Source organism: Tympanuchus pallidicinctus, unplaced genomic scaffold, assembly GCF_026119805.1.
Source record: "Tympanuchus pallidicinctus isolate F22 unplaced genomic scaffold, pur_lepc_1.0 scaffold26, whole genome shotgun sequence".
Classification (NCBI taxonomy): domain Eukaryota; kingdom Metazoa; phylum Chordata; class Aves; order Galliformes; family Phasianidae; genus Tympanuchus; species Tympanuchus pallidicinctus.
Window position 1 is genome coordinate 8,581,395 of NW_026294743.1, and position 15,850 is coordinate 8,597,244.

The following is a 15,850-nucleotide window of genomic DNA, read 5'->3' on the forward strand; positions in this document are numbered from 1 at the left end:
AGTCTTTTATATTTATCTCGGCTCTTTTTCTTTCATTTCAATGGATTCTTGATCCATTTCATACTCCAAGAGCCTGATGAAAAGTACCAAATCCGTACAGCTTAATAAGTGGATAGTTATGAGGTCAGTGATGTAATACCAAAGCAAATTTTGTACAGTATCTTCAAAGCCGTGTAAATATGAAGTAGGTACACATTATGTTAACTCTGTAAGAGTTAGAACGCATTTTAACATTTTATGAGCTTGAAGTAAACAAGTAAATAAATCCTGCACTACCGAGAGAATCCATGAACACCCCCTGCAGGAGCTTCCTGTTAAAAAGCAAACCGAGAACCTCGCAGAAAACATTACATATTATGAGTGGTTAGGCTTGATTTGCTCAATCATTCCCAAATATTAAATCCATCCGATCTCAGTTAGAGACAAAGAAAATAACAGAAGTTTCAAAAGTCAGTATGCTTCATTTCAGTGTTTTCAGTCCAAGGCTATTGTAAGACTACCATAAGCTGTTCCTGCAGACAGATGGTACAGTTTCTCCTGTATTTTATTGTTCAAAGGTGCATCATAAACCCCTTTCATACTGAGCTAAACCTTGCTACAGAAAAAAGCAAACAAACCTAATTGCACAGAGTCCCTGCCTTCTGACCTTTGCTATCTTTATTCTCCAACAGCATCTGGTTATTTGTGTACCCACATTCCACACACTTTCAGCACCAACTGCGAATGAAGAAAGTTGTTAACGCTTAGGCTGAGCTTCTGTTTGCTGCTTAGAAATGAAAGCTTGGTTTTGACATCTTGGAAGAAACTAGGAATAGCACTACTTCGGCAACAAAGGTATGAAGGAGGCAAGAGAGGAACAAAACCACAGCAAGGCAGAAAAGGAGACCACCTTTTGAAGGCTCTCATAATTTACATGCTTGCAGCATGTGTTTGACTAAAAACTTCAAAATGCCCACACACAAACTAAAGGCTAGACCTGCGTTAATTTTCCTCCATTTCCTTGTTTATCCTACAGCCTCAATTATTTTCAATGCTAAAATAAATGAACCTGAAAAACACAGAAGTCCTGTGTGCACAGTTTTGGGGGGGCGTACGCTGAATGCTCATGTTTTATAACTTGTTCAGAGATGTTTGACTCTTCCTGTTAAAACACTGGTTAGAGTTTATATAAGCAGGATGTCTCGCTAGTTCTCTCCATTTACTAAGGGTCAGGAAGCATCATTGCCAGGAGAAGAAAGAAAAGAGCTTATGAACTTATTGCTCACCTACCTTTTACCTTTCTTGTTGTGGTTGTCGAGTATTACAGAAGATTTTCAGAACTCTATTGCTGCAGATTTTAGTTACCTTCAAGTTTGTTCACTACCCCTTAACAGTATGTTAATAAAGATATTGGCAAAAAGGAAATTTCTCAGCAATAACTGCTATCATTATTAGATCGTGTTATTCTTTCGTCTTAAACAAGCAATTGAACTAACAGAAAGCAGCACAAAAATGGATTCATCATTTACATGTACAATTTCAATTTTAAGTTCCTATATGTTGTTAGGTTCTCACCACAGTCACCCCTAGGAATGGAAACAAAAATGACACTTTACTCTCTGATGAGGCTGCCATTAACAGCCAACAGACCAGCACATCATTTCAATATCCATATTTTTCACGAATAATTTGATACATTGATATTTTTTTCTTTACTCCCTTCCTTGAGCTTTCCATTTTCAGTTAGACAGCAGAATCAGTTGGATGCTAAACATAATTGTAGAAATTACACAGCCAATACACACCTGAAAATCCATTGCCAAACAAAGAAGAACAAAAGAAAAAAATATTCATTCATCATGGCCAAACAGTGTTGAAAAAGGAATAACATACAAGAATCTCAGGCCACTTTAACATCTGGGCTCAGTGACTAAGGAAAAGGAGCAGAACAGACACTAATGCTTTTAATGCTGTTTTAGTGACTTCATATGGAACCTGGTGTATACAACAATGCATTTCCCTTTCATGTAGTGCTAGGAAAAAAGACTATATACTCAGATCTTTGGGACATAAATTACAGCAGTAAGTAATGAGATCATAAAAGAGAAAAGCTTAATTATTTTCCACTATTTGCCTAATACTATTTTACTCCCAGCAAAAATGTACTTTCAACAGATGACAAGTTTACAAGAAAGGAAAGCAAAGCAAAATACTCACAGCTTTGGTTTGGCAAGCACAGGTGGTGGCTCCTTAGCAGGTGAAAGCAAGACAGCTGGAGATGAGATGGGTTGATCACCATTTGGCTTGCTGTTAATCATTCCATTTACTCCATGAACAGGATGGATCCCATTTGTTTTTTCCTCAGATGAAGTGAGATCTAATTGAAGGGCTGTCACTCCAGATCTTAATGCAGTGTTATTTGTTTGGTGGGTCTCTACGGGTTTCTTAGGAGAAAGCTCAAGAGAGCTAAATTCAGCTGGAGGAGGTGGTGAGAAATGGTGGAAATCATCACTGCTGGATTTTCTGGTCAGCGAATCATGAGTAGAGTTTTCTGAGTTGGCTAAAAGAGATCAAAAAGAATATCTCTCTGACAAGTCATGAATTAAATAGATGGTACAGACATGCTGTACAACGAGCTTGTTGTGAGTGACATCACTTGGCTTTTGTGGAGATACTTCTCCAGAACTGTTGATAATTTATCCCGAATTAATAGGTGACTGGCCATTCATTTTTGGCCTTCCCAAATAAGGAACCTTGTAGATATTCCATAATCTTTTCCATAAGTTCAGTCACTAACTGACATGGCCTATGGAGCAACAACAGCTGAAACAGCATTCCCTCTTCCTGGAGTCTTAGAATTTTAAAGCAAATTATTTTAAAACTCTGAAGGATGTATTTATACACAGCACAGTGACAATGGCAGCTGGGTTAGTGCAGTCTGTATGCAAACATAGTACAAAAGTAAACATAACGTCAGCAAAGTTCTGTGTTTTACAAAAGGCACATGCCACCTTCGGTAGGGAAATTTCATCTGTTTTCATTTTGCCTTTGCTGCCATCTAGTCCCAGAAGCCTAATGCTTAAACATCTGCCAGGATTGTAGCAGGCACTTTTAAAATGTATTTTGCATGAATGAAAAAACTAAACTAAGAAGTGAGTCAATATAGAAACTCAGTTTGAACGATCTGAGTCTGACAGTGCGATTTATAAATATTCATATAAACATTGATAGGTAGCAATGTAACTTAGAAGGAGGTGTCAGATTATTCTTGGCTGATAGCACGCACCAGTAGCAGCACTAGGAAAAGTCAAGGTCTTAATAATTACATGACTCAAATGGTTTCTGTTGTCTGAACAGCAAGTCTAGGACAGACAAAAAAAAAAAAAGCCAGTTTCGTGCATTTACATGAGGTTTCCTTTTATCTGCTGGAGTTATTATATGGCATTTTCTTTCCATCTTTTTTTTTTTTTTTTTAAAGCATGCAGTGTTTCATCATCCTTCTTATTGGCAACATGCTAGCTGCTTGACTAACAGCTTTTGTTTGCTACTCTCTACAGATAAGCAGTGCTGAGTTGATGCTTCACTGTTTCGGTAGTTCAACTTCTGGAATAAATCTCTAGGAATCAATCTCATGCTATCTGAGAATGAATAAAATCACATTCATCCATCCCTCATCCAACTGCTACTTCTATATATTCAAATTATATCAGGCAGTGCTGTGGGAATATTCAGAGAGTGGGATGCAGACCTGAAAAAGGAACCCCTGTACTATGGCAATCCTTTTCTACAATGAAATGGACACCACAGATGAACTGCTTATCTAAGACCCAGGATTCAAGCCTCGTCTTTCCTTTTGTCACATACCTGAGCAAACAGTTAGCTGTGCACTGCTTGTTACTGAGCCATATTCATTTGTTGCTGTGCACGTGAAAAGTCCTGAGTCTTCAGGAAAAGTTTCTGCAATTACGAGAGTACATATCTCTTCTGGAAATAAACAGAAAAATAAACCACATTATGAGCTGCTGAAGGAACCACGTGATGTTTTGCGCTGCATGTTGGAACATCATCATGAAGTGCTCCTTATACAAATGCTGGGCTTCAAAAAGAACATGTCTTGAAAAATAATTTTGCAATTACCAGTCTCCAAAGCTATTTTACACATGGAATATTTTTTTATGCAGAACAGGTACTAATTCATACCAATCGATGTAATAGTTTTCTATATACAATTGAAACTTGTAAGCTCTTATTGAATCTACCTACCTAAATGTAGATAGTGTGATACTAGCATGAGTATCACATCATTGCTTCTTCCCCTTAAATTTTCTTATTTTATGAAACAGTTCAGCTCAAATCACATTCCCAGTTAATCCAGAATGTACTTTATCATCACTTCCAATTGAACTTCCTAAGTAAACTGAACAGAATTAAAAACTCTGCATGCACAAGGTATGCCCCTTACGTAGAGGACGAAAGGATGATTTCCATTTCTGTGGAAGAGACAAGGACATACTCTGCAACTGTTGAAAATCTGTTCGTTCTGCTCTGATACACCATCATCTCATATATGCTTCCTGTCTGGATTATACCAGAGCTCTGTTCAGAAAACTTCCACAAAAGCTGGGCTATTCCTATTTCAGGTTGAGTCTCAAGGTAATATTTCCTAACTAAATCCATTCCATGCTCTTATTATGAACATATTTAATTACCTACATATGTTTTTCCAGATCCTTCAGAGAAGTCACTTCATTTTATCTGTAATTTTAAGCGTATGCCAACCTTAAAAAGGCTCACAGTGTAGCTAATCTAAATAACCTCAGAATTTACACAACATGCCTACCTAACTTGAATCTTGGACACTTTTAAGTCATTTTTTGTTAATTGACCAGGATTTTCTTTCTATTAAGCTTATTTTCCAGTCTCAAAACCAATCACAAAAAAGCACTTGATTAAAAACATGCTTCAAAGTTTAACAAAACTCTATTTCATTCAAAAAAAAAAAAAAGAAAGAAAGAAAAAAGTGTTTTGGAGACATTGAGATGGGATCCCAGATATTATAAAACAGGAAAATAATCAGTGGAATACAGCTAATAAAAACAGACTGAAGAGCGCAGTAAAATGCTTCAGACTCCATTAGTTTTCAGATGAAAATTATACTGTACAAGACATTCAGTAAGAAAAGCCTCATTTCCTTTAAACAATGATAACTTTTTCTAGCTTTTTTTTGTTCTTGTTATTAGAGTTGTTTTCTGGTTGGATTGTTTTTTTCCCCCCCTCTTTATCCTAGTTGTCACTATGGACAGGCAAACCTCGGTCTCATTTATTAAGTTAACAGAAAAATTAGGGAATATTTTTCAGTTATAAATGACAGTGTATCCAAGAACTTGGTGTATTGGAAATGGCCTAAAAATGAATGACTGAAGACTTGGCGCAGAGCTGATTTTCAGACAGCAGAACACGGTGGTGAATTTTTTTTCTTGGCTACACAAACCAGTCCTTCTGTGTAGCTGTAAGAGGCATGTATGGTAATACTGTAGCATGCTGGATCTTATCTGACCTAGATGAAGATTAAATGACTCATGAAAGCTCTTATCAGGAAAGTAATGAGTAACACAAGCTAGTTTTTGAACTACTGAGATCAGCTTTTTTTAGTCTCAGTGTGTCCCAAGCAGTTGAAGCACACGTGCGTAATCCTGGATTGAAGCGGCTCTGGGGATGCAATCTGATACGTGCAGCCTTCTGGTTTCCTGTTAAATGAACAATAGAATTCTGAAAGCTGGGTCAAAGAAAATCATTTTCACCATGCTAAGAACTGCTATTTAATGAGGGCAAAGGTACTACAGAATGTAACAACCAGGGGAATTTCCATTTTCCACACAGCATAGCTAATTCATGCTGTCCTTTCAGTTTTGCAAGTATGACCACGTGAGATGAGCAGATCTTTACTCTTCAGTGATAAAAGAACTCTAATGGATGCAACTGTGACATGGCTTGTTTACTGAAGCAGTATAATAATACTGGAAAATTATGCAAAGTAAACTGCAGTAATGCCTGCAAGACAAAATGAAATCAAACTTGCAATGAAAACAATGGAAGCTTAAAACTCAGCTCACCTAGCTGGATGAGCAAGCTAAAATATATTTTCTGCTCAATCATGAGAAAACCAACGAAAATAAAATATTTTAAAAAAATTAAATAAAGGAAAAAAAAAGAAAAAGGGAGAGAAGTAATTCAAAGATGGATTAGGCTAAAAGATTGTGGAGCACAAGACTATTTTCGTTAGTCGTTTTGCCATCAAGCCCTAATCAAGAATTGCTGACCTTGCTAAAAGCCTTACATTGTGGAAAAGGTAGAAATAATGCTACAAAATTTTGATGTCAAACCAGTATTTTGTATGGATACATAATGCACTGAGTACTTTTTTTTGTTTTAGATCCAGACTTATATAATCAGTTTTTCTGTTGCTGAGCTAAGTAGCATCTGATGACCTGAAGATGTCTGTTTTCCTTCCCGGTAATCATCAACTGACAAGTAATTTCATCACAAAAATGGGTTCCAGAAAGCAACTCTGAAATGCTGTTCTCAGGGCCTTAAAACATATTTAACACTTGACTACACTAACACAAAAGCAGTCGGTGCACTGAAACATGCAAAATGTTTAGACATGCAAGCACTCGACTGTTTTGTCAGTTGCTCAGGAAGATTAGGTTTTACAGAGTAATCCTTTAACGGTTTGGGAATCTGTGAAGAAGAATATTCTTTGCTAAGATTGAACTTCACAGATCCACAGTTCTCTAAACCAAGCAAGGGTTGTATGCGTATGCTGATCTACCCAAGCTTCCCTGAGCTGAATTCCATCAGCTATCGGAAAGCTGATTTTCCAGGGAGAAGGAGATCTGAAGTATTTGCACATATTTAGAGTTTCAAACGTCATGTAAGAATCAAAGGGAGATTTCTAAGGGAGCGAGTTATTAGAGGTGGAATTTTGGGATGCAGCAGCCAGACACAATCACAGCAGCACCATCCCAAAGAAACTATGAGTGTTTTTTGAGATGCTTTTGGTGAACACATCAGGAACCGTCTCAGAAAAATAAAAACAAACAAAACACCATGTGTATGTGACAATTCCCTGGCAGCTGAAGAGAAATTACTTCACATAGTTTTCTTCTCACATGCCATCAGACCATTGTTTTAAATGCAATTCAATACAGTTTGCGGCTGACTCCAGACAGCTGAGTAATGGTCAAAATATCAACAGCTGGCAAATGATTCCATGGGATATTTCTTTCTCAGGCAGCCAGTTCTTTGGAGGATTCAATCAGTATGAAGTCAAAATGTCAAAGAAAAGAGTACAGAGCAGGTAATGAGACCAACTGCAATGTTGGCTTTAAGTAACCTGACTAACTATTGATTCACAAAGCAGTCTGCAAGGATTTGTGATGCAAACTGATTTCTGTCTAGACAGAATGAAGAGTGTAAAATACATTAGGGTAGATAGAATGTAGCAAAAAACAACCAAAGAAAAAATCCATCCTAAAAAACTCCAAAAACCCACAGAATAGAAAACCCTCTTGCTTCCTAATGCCTTATTTGTGAGAGCTCACGGAAAAACTCTCTTAAATCGTTAACACCAACCTAAGAAAGGGTAACCAATGTTTTTTAGCATTGTATTTATTGACATCTGGACTTCAGTTCACAACTGACAATGGCACAAATTATAATAAGTTGCAGTGTGACAAAGTCAACAACAGATGTACGCTTGGAAATAATTTAAAAAAGCCTACCAGTGTCTCAAAATTATCAATCCTCTTCTAGCACAGGCATGTTGATCTCTCTACTCAGTCTTGCACACATCCTCACCATCTGTACAAAGTAGTAGTGTGTTTGCTTATGAGGAATTTCCTCTGCTGATATTATTTTGTCTGGCTTCTTAGAACACAAATTGCATCATAAACCAGTGTTGTACCAGCATGAAAACCTACTGTGTTTCTGAAACCCAACTTCCTGCTGCTAAAATTTCAAGACTCTTGATGACATCCTAAACAATAATGTAACTTACTGCTAATGTTATCCTTAAGACTCTGCTTTTCACTTACATCCGAAGGAAACATTTTGCCCATTTTATTAATTTGCATCCCTTGTGCAAGAGGAATCGACTACTATACAAAGAAGCTGGCAAGTGTGCTGTTATTGATTTTAATGGAATGCAAGACAGTGCACGGTATTAGATGGGCTTGCTAGGAACTATTCACACACACAAAAAAAATGTAAGTTTACTTGTGAGCTCAATGAATCCAGGGAAAACCAAACACCAAACTGAAATCCCTACATTTCAGATAGCTCAAAGTTGTTCATATGCTACAAGACTTCAAACTATGAATTATCCTCTCCCAGAGTCTGCAAGCCAGGCACCATTCAGCAAAATGAACATTATGCATACGAAAGGGCTAGGAAGCTTATGATCTTTTTTGTAGTCTGAATTCCACCTTCTATTCTGTTTCAGTTAGTTGTTATATTATTAGCTGTGTGAGCTATCGTGAACGTTCTCACTTGTTTCACAGTAATCTCCAATAGGCCATAGAAATCTTGCAACTAACAGCAGTGAAAATTACTTAGTTGACCTTCAAAAATATTCTAGTAAGAGACAAAATATAATTCCCTTGTATTCAACTATCCACACAAAGGAATTTGAGCCTATTGTCTTAGGCAAACACGTGCTTGTTCTCTGCACTAGTTAACACTGCATTCCTACCCTAAAACACTTAGATCATCCAGTACTCCACACATTATAATGTTTGAAAAAGGTTGAGGGTAAAGAAAAACTACAAAAAATAAACTAACGTTGTTAATGTCTATCAAAATAGTTTCAAAATAGACACTTAATAAAATCAATACACAAGATATGCCAGTAGACTTCACAGAAACTTGCTTTAAGTGAAAATCCTTTCGGATAGTTTTCTGTTGTTTTAAAGGAGGGTGTGAATGCCATCGAATTGAAGCTGCAGAGAATAAGCTCCTAGTGTTAGCAGTGAGCTAGGTCAACCAGGTGCCAGTCTCATAGCATCAGTAGATTAAACCTAGAAAAGGGGATCCAAGAGATGCCATCATTTGAACCAGAACTAAGTTTATCTGGGAAGGAGAAAAGAATGAATCCCATTTACTTATTTATTAAGTGAAAGAAAAGAGCTTACTTGGAGGCTTATTTCATTATATATATTATGGGAGAGTGTTCCAAGAACAACACAGAATTGAACGTACTGCAGCACAAATCTATTCTTCTCATTTCTGTTCATACCCAAACGCTTGATACAATATTGAAACTTTCCTAGAAGAGAGTTGTACTGAAACTCATGATTTTTAACCTTAAATTTGGAGTTCAGACTATAAGCTACCAACAGTTAGCATTAAGATATGCTTTAATTCCTCATGAAAGGTAATTTGGTTTTCTTGCATCTCACACCTCACATTTCAAGTGTCCATCAAATCACATCATTCCTTCACATGTACTTTGGGCATCAGCTGTTAATACAGAAAAAAGCATCCAGAAAAAACCACTATTTGGAAGAACACTTTTTGCTTTCTTGCTGAAACGTAGAACCTTTGTCTCATAAAAAGGCTAGAAAACTCCACGTGCCTTTCTTTTGGTAAAAGAACAACAGCTAACATCTGTCAACCTACACTGGCAAAACTAGCATTTAGTGGTTGGGTGTTATGGAACACTTACAATTGGTGTCATAGAGTTTTGTGGGCTTTTTTTTCATCCTTTCCAGCATGCAAATTACTCATTCTCTGAGAATAAAACTTGCTTCAAAGTTTTGGCTGTGAGGCTCTCCTTACTGGTCTAAATGGAATTTACTGTTTAACTTAAAAAAGGAATTGAAGGAAAGCCCAGTGTGGAGTATGGAAGGTGAGATAAAGAAACATTGTCTTTAAGGGGGTTTCATGTTACCAGCACTCAGCAGAAATCTTCTTACACCTACAGCTTCTGTATGAACTCAAAGAGCTAGTGAATCAAGAGATATTTTTAATGTGATTCTTACCAGGTTCAGTTGCAGACCGTGGCTCTGAAGGTCACATTACAAAAAGGGGAAACAAACAAGAAAAATGATGTTAGAGATTATGCTAATAAACAACAGTTTACTGAGTGAACACATGCAAATGTTGTAGACACAACAGAATCTTTGCAGAAACATTACAAAATGAATACAAGTAAGTGTTGTATTGGTAGCAGTAGTTCAATTATTACTGCTAGCCTTTAGCCAGTACAATCAATGAAATGTGAGGAAGAGTGGACTCGACCCAAAATCAATTTCATATTATTCCACCCTCCCCAGCGTGCCCGGTATCAGAAGTCATTTAGAAGACTTGAGTCATTGCCTTACTTTTCTGGAGAATTCTGAAGTCTGGAGAATCTTGAATTTCAACGCCCTGTCGAAACCACTTGACGTGAATGGGAGGGGGTCCTCTCACCCTGCATTCCAAGACCACTACTTGTCCCTCAGATGCTGTGGAGTTTTGTAGTTCCTGAAATAAAGCAATCCAACTCAAAGGAACCAGGCGCATTTCGCATTCTAAGAAATGTCTTTATGTTATCATCTCGTATACTTTTTTTCAACAGCCCTGTTCTGTGAATGTTACTTTCACTCTAATTACATTTAATGTATCACCTCAAAAGGACTAAATCCAAATAATGCATACTGTGCTGTAGAAGTATTTCATTTCTTAGACCACAAGAACTGGATAGTTGTGGTCTCAGCATTCCTCCTACTTCCACAAGGCAGAATGAAAATCTGCTACCTGGTACACACTGGTTGACACGGTCTTGAGAAAATAGCTGTGCTGCTTTCAGGCCCATCTCTAAAAGGTGTAATTGCTTTCTTTTCCAAGCCAGTTATAAACATCCAAACAACAGTAAATGACACATTAGGATGTATTAGCATGCGTTGGATAGCTTCTGAGGCAGTATTATGGCTGCATTGAATTGCTGCATACATATGAGAGACCTTTAATAAAGACCTCTAGAGGAGAGGAGAAGCTCAGTGCTTCATGTAACAGAGCTGACAGGAGAAAGTCACTATGTTTGCCTGTCTTACCCATCCGAAGGTTATGAAGCAAAGGGCCTTCTGTACTGTACTGGCTGTCTCATTCCCTATCCCATTACTAATGAAGTTTTGATAAAGTTTTAAGAATTGATGCAACATCACATGCGAACTTAGAAGCTCAGTGTTACCCCTACTTACTATTTTTAGGTGTCTTTTTAATCACATTAATAAGAATTTTATAATATGGAAACCTAAATTATAATATGGAAACCTAAAATCTTTGAGTTGTTCCCTGAATTTTACTTACTAAGAAATTCTTACTAAGAAATTGGTGTAAAAAAGCTACATAAGCTTTTTTGTTGTTGTTGTTGTTCTTCAAGTGGTTCATCCTTTCTGTAATTAAACTGGATTTTGCTTGGTATATGCCAGCTGGCTTAAAACAGTTAGTAGTGGATTTCAGGAACAAGAGAGATGAGGACCTGAAGGTAACAGTGGGATTTTGGTGATTTCTGAGTGTCTGAGCTAGGCTTCTCGTATTTCCTCCTCCTCCTATTGCCTGGCTCCCTACCTTACAGGGTTGTATTCTCTAATTCCTTGCGCCTTCTTTATTCATCCTGCTGTGGTAACTGCAGTAGGAGTGCAGAATTCCAATGAATGGAATCAGACCTCTTCTGGCTTGAAAAATGATTATGCTGAGGTGAAGATATAAAATTGAGGAGAACAGGGTTTTTTCTTTTTTCTTTTTTTTAGGAAGAACTATTTGCTGTTCTGTAGCATCTTTTTAGTCAAATTGTTTCATGAAGTAATTAACAGAAGGTTGCTCCAAAAGTAATGCCTCCTATTTATTGCCATGGAAACTACAGCGGATACAAAGAGCTCAACAGCACTATTTGATAAAATAAATAATCAGCTACAAAGCACAACTTATCAACATAGTCACCATCATTAACTATGTATTTTTGCCAGCAATGAGCAAGTGCTGCATGCTTGTAAAAATCTAGGCCAGCAGAAGTGGCCCCACTGTCACTGTCATGGAACGGCCAGGGTTGGAAGGCACCTCAAGGATCATTAATCTGCAACCCCCTGCCACACGCAGGGCCACCGACTTCCCCATTAAATACCAGCCCAGGCTGCCCAGGGCCCCATCCAGCCTGGCCTTGAACACCTCCACGGATGGATAGAGCATCCATAGCCTCTCCGGGCAGCTGTTCCAGCACCTCACTACTCGCTGTAGAGAAACTCCCCCTGACATCCAACCTAAATCCTCCATCAACTTCAAAGCACGTCCCCTTGTCCTGCAGTTATCAACTACTGCTGAAATGCTCCACCCACCACCTCACTGTGCTCACATCCACCATTTGGTCTCCATAAACATTCAGCAAGTATCAATAATGTCAGTGGGTGCCATTTTTTTTTCCATATTGAAGAATTCAATGGCACAGCTTTGCTTCATCCAGACATCCATGTCAGACACCAATTTGTCAGAGTGCCCCTCCGCTGCCACACCTGGAATATGCACGTAATTCCTCTATGATATTAACAGGGTAGAAGGCATAAGAACATAATTGTGTCAGTGGATAAGTATTACCTTACAATGTCTTTATGCAGAAAAGGACCCATCTAGTAAAATCTGCATTTTTTTAATCCAAAGACTCCTGCTTTCTGATAAGTTCTTGATATTTCCTTCTGGACAAAGTGAATACTGCATAAAAATCATGATGGATAAACCATACCTTAGTAAAAGTGAGTGCAGAATTGATAGGCTTAGATCCATCCAGATGGTGTAGGTATGAAGGAGGGCTTTGGACCTGCAAAGTATTGCAACAACACTATGAAATGCAAAGAATATGGTGTTTGAATAACATCATCTGTACAAACATATTCAATAACAAATTCAAAAATGAATGATTTCAATCTGCTATTCTCATTATAGCACACCAGAGTGACATCACTGTTTCACTCGGTTGTACTTCTGATAACAAAAATCTTCTACACTTCCCATGAGAACTTCGTACCCAAGCACCTGCCTGGAAATATTTTCTGTTCAACACTTGTTAGTATCATTCAAGTAAGACCTTTCCACAAAAGCAGTTTTGCATCTTTCATTATTATATCCCTTGATTGATCTTCAAATAAATATCTACAATTTATCCAGATGAAACAAAGGGAAAGTCATTTACCATGTACAACTTAAGAGATTTTTTGTTTGCATTTCATGATATGTAAACTCTAAGTCACCCACAGCATCTTTAGAACTTGCTATAAACTAAAGAATAATGATTTTCTATATTTACCTCTTATCAAGTAAAATGAACAGAGAAACGATAGTAGCACTTAATTTAACAAAATTACATTCTTGTAGAGTTAGAACAAGTTGCTGTTAAGCAATATCCTCTGTAATTTTTATTGTCATGATGTCAACTGCTCACATGCTGAGGAAATACACACTGTAAGAATCTGTATGTATATTTACTGTCACACTTCATTTACTAGACAACCACCTAATTTTTCAAGTCATCATTCTTAACAACATAAGCTTCTAGTCCATTAATATAATGCCTCAAATGACAAAGTTTTTCAGGACTTCAACATTTTGGAATGAATTTTAAAATACTTATACTAACTTAAAAATGGAAATACCTGCTGACTGGGCACAGAGATGGGCTGAATTACAGCTGTGGTGACTCCAGACTTTGGTGAAGAAGATCCTATTGTCAGGGAAACAGAGGTGGTTTTCTTTTGGGCCCTAAGAAAGAACAATTACAACAGTTTATAAAACATTAAATCAGAATATGTTCATTTGCAACTAATAGGCCACCTTGTACTTTCCATACCTTCAGTATTTTTACTCAACTGGTGTTCCTTACATGCTCATACCTGCATAACCATCTTACGTTTTCATTTTGGCTATAAAACCATTATACATACCGTTAAAAGCAGAAAGCTCAACTGGGGAGGAGGCTTGACTGGAGTGCAATCTTGGACTAATTTATGCTTGCCTAGCCTAGTAAATAGTAGTCTTATAAGAGCCAAACTCTGTCTCTCTAAATATGCGCGTATATTCCAGATGACTGCATATTTTTCTGGAAGCGCATGGCTAGGAAATTACAAACAAAGATTTGACTAACCAAAAGTTACTCCTAAATATGACAAGTTGATAACTACTAAAGTATTGTTAAGTAGGGATAAGCACATTAATTAAATCTATACGCTGCACATTTATATCACATGAAAGAAGGAGAAGAGACAAGGACAAGACATACACAGATACATCCGAGATGCTTATTCAATTCCAAAACTGCTAAAGATTTTCCAGGGTGCCTCATTAAGAAAATTTGAATATCATTACTTCTATTTCACCCACTTACTGTGGCATAGCTCCAGATTTTGATTTGAAAATTAAGCTTTCACTCTCCGAATCTGTGGAACTGGCACCTGGAAAAGAAAGCATATTCATTAATCTTTTACTGGTATCTTTTAAGTTCAAATTCCTAAGGAAAAACTTTGCTACTTCTGCATTACGCTTTAAGTGACTTGTAATATAGACTGTAAGACATCCCAAGTGTTGAGAATTTCCTCTAATATGAAAATCAGCAGTAGCCTATCTGCTAAGACACTGTAACTACATGGTTTAGACAGTTATCAAAAATCATGTCCATGCCCATTTAATTTCAAACTGCTTTCATATAATCTTAGAATGGCCAGGGTTGGAAGGGACCTCAAGGAAAATGAAGCTCCAATCCCGACACACGCAGGGCCACCAACCTCCACATTTCATACCAGGCCAGGCTGCCCAGGGCCCCATCCAACCTGGCCTTGAACACCTCCAGGGATGGACAGGGCATCCACAGCCTCTCTGGGCAGCTGTTCCAGCACTTCCCCACTTTCATAGAATAGAACTGCCCCCTGACATCCAATCTGAACCTTCCCTCCTTGAGCTTAAAACCATTCCCCCCTCTCCTACCACTGTCTACCTTTGTAAAAGTTGATTCCTTTCTTGCTTATAATCCCCTTTTCAATAGTGGAAGGCTGCAATTAAGTCTCCTTGCAGCCTCTTCTTCTCAAGGCTGAACGAGGCCAGCTCTCCTGCTTGCCTTTGTAAAGGAAGTGCTCCAGCCCTCTGATTATCTTCATGGCCCTCCTAGGATCTTAGCTTTATTCCTCTGTACTGAAGCAAGTATGACAAAAAAATTGCTGATGACTACTGTTCTACTGGAAACATATAAATGTATTTACTTCAATGTTAAAACTTCAATCTCAGTGAAACACGTCTTACATACAGATAATAAATCTTCAATCATAATTAAGAGCACTCAGTGTAGGAATGCATTTCCAGACTAAACTTGCTACCCACTATTTCCACATTTCAGACTATTTCTATCAATCTACACATGACACTTACATAGTAATGTATCTTCCCAGTGCAAATTTGGTATAATGTATGTATTTGGAAATACCCTGAACCCAATTGAAGAAAAGATGGGAAAGTATTTTCCCCACTGTCTTCATTTTTTATAATACCTACTGGCTCTGTAAGCAATAGTTATTCTAGATATTTATGCAGTGTGGATAGTTCCTCTAAGGATTTGTACATATATCCATAGCTGAATTTCTATTACAGATCATGGAGAAAAAACATTCAGCATACACAGTATTGCATAGATTGACTTAGAGTGAGACAGAACTTGAACTCAGGGATTCAAGAACCCTATTTATTTACTAAGTATGGGCTACAAAAGTCAAAGCTGTAAGTGGCACAAAAGGGTAAGAAAAGAGAAGCAATGTCAGGTGAGTAAAGTGGGTCTACGTGTAAATATTTCTCATGAGTG

The 15,850-nt window shown here is 37.6% G+C and overlaps 1 protein-coding gene across 3 annotated transcripts in view; it reads right to left on the reverse strand.

Annotated features, from left to right (window-relative positions):
• Positions 1 to 15,850, reverse strand: part of PALLD (palladin, cytoskeletal associated protein) — a 177,389-nt gene that overhangs the window by 101,352 nt on the left and 60,187 nt on the right. For all 3 annotated transcript variants that reach the window (XM_052690142.1, XM_052690141.1, XM_052690144.1), the window contains exons 4-10: positions 14,390 to 14,456; positions 13,662 to 13,767; positions 12,755 to 12,829; positions 10,362 to 10,503; positions 10,020 to 10,043; positions 3,844 to 3,963; positions 2,197 to 2,539 (exon numbers count right to left, since the gene is read on the reverse strand). In XM_052690142.1, coding sequence (XP_052546102.1) covers positions 2,197 to 2,539; positions 3,844 to 3,963; positions 10,020 to 10,043; positions 10,362 to 10,503; positions 12,755 to 12,829; positions 13,662 to 13,767; positions 14,390 to 14,456 — 877 coding nt within the window. The remainder of the gene's footprint in view (positions 1 to 2,196; positions 2,540 to 3,843; positions 3,964 to 10,019; positions 10,044 to 10,361; positions 10,504 to 12,754; positions 12,830 to 13,661; positions 13,768 to 14,389; positions 14,457 to 15,850) is intronic.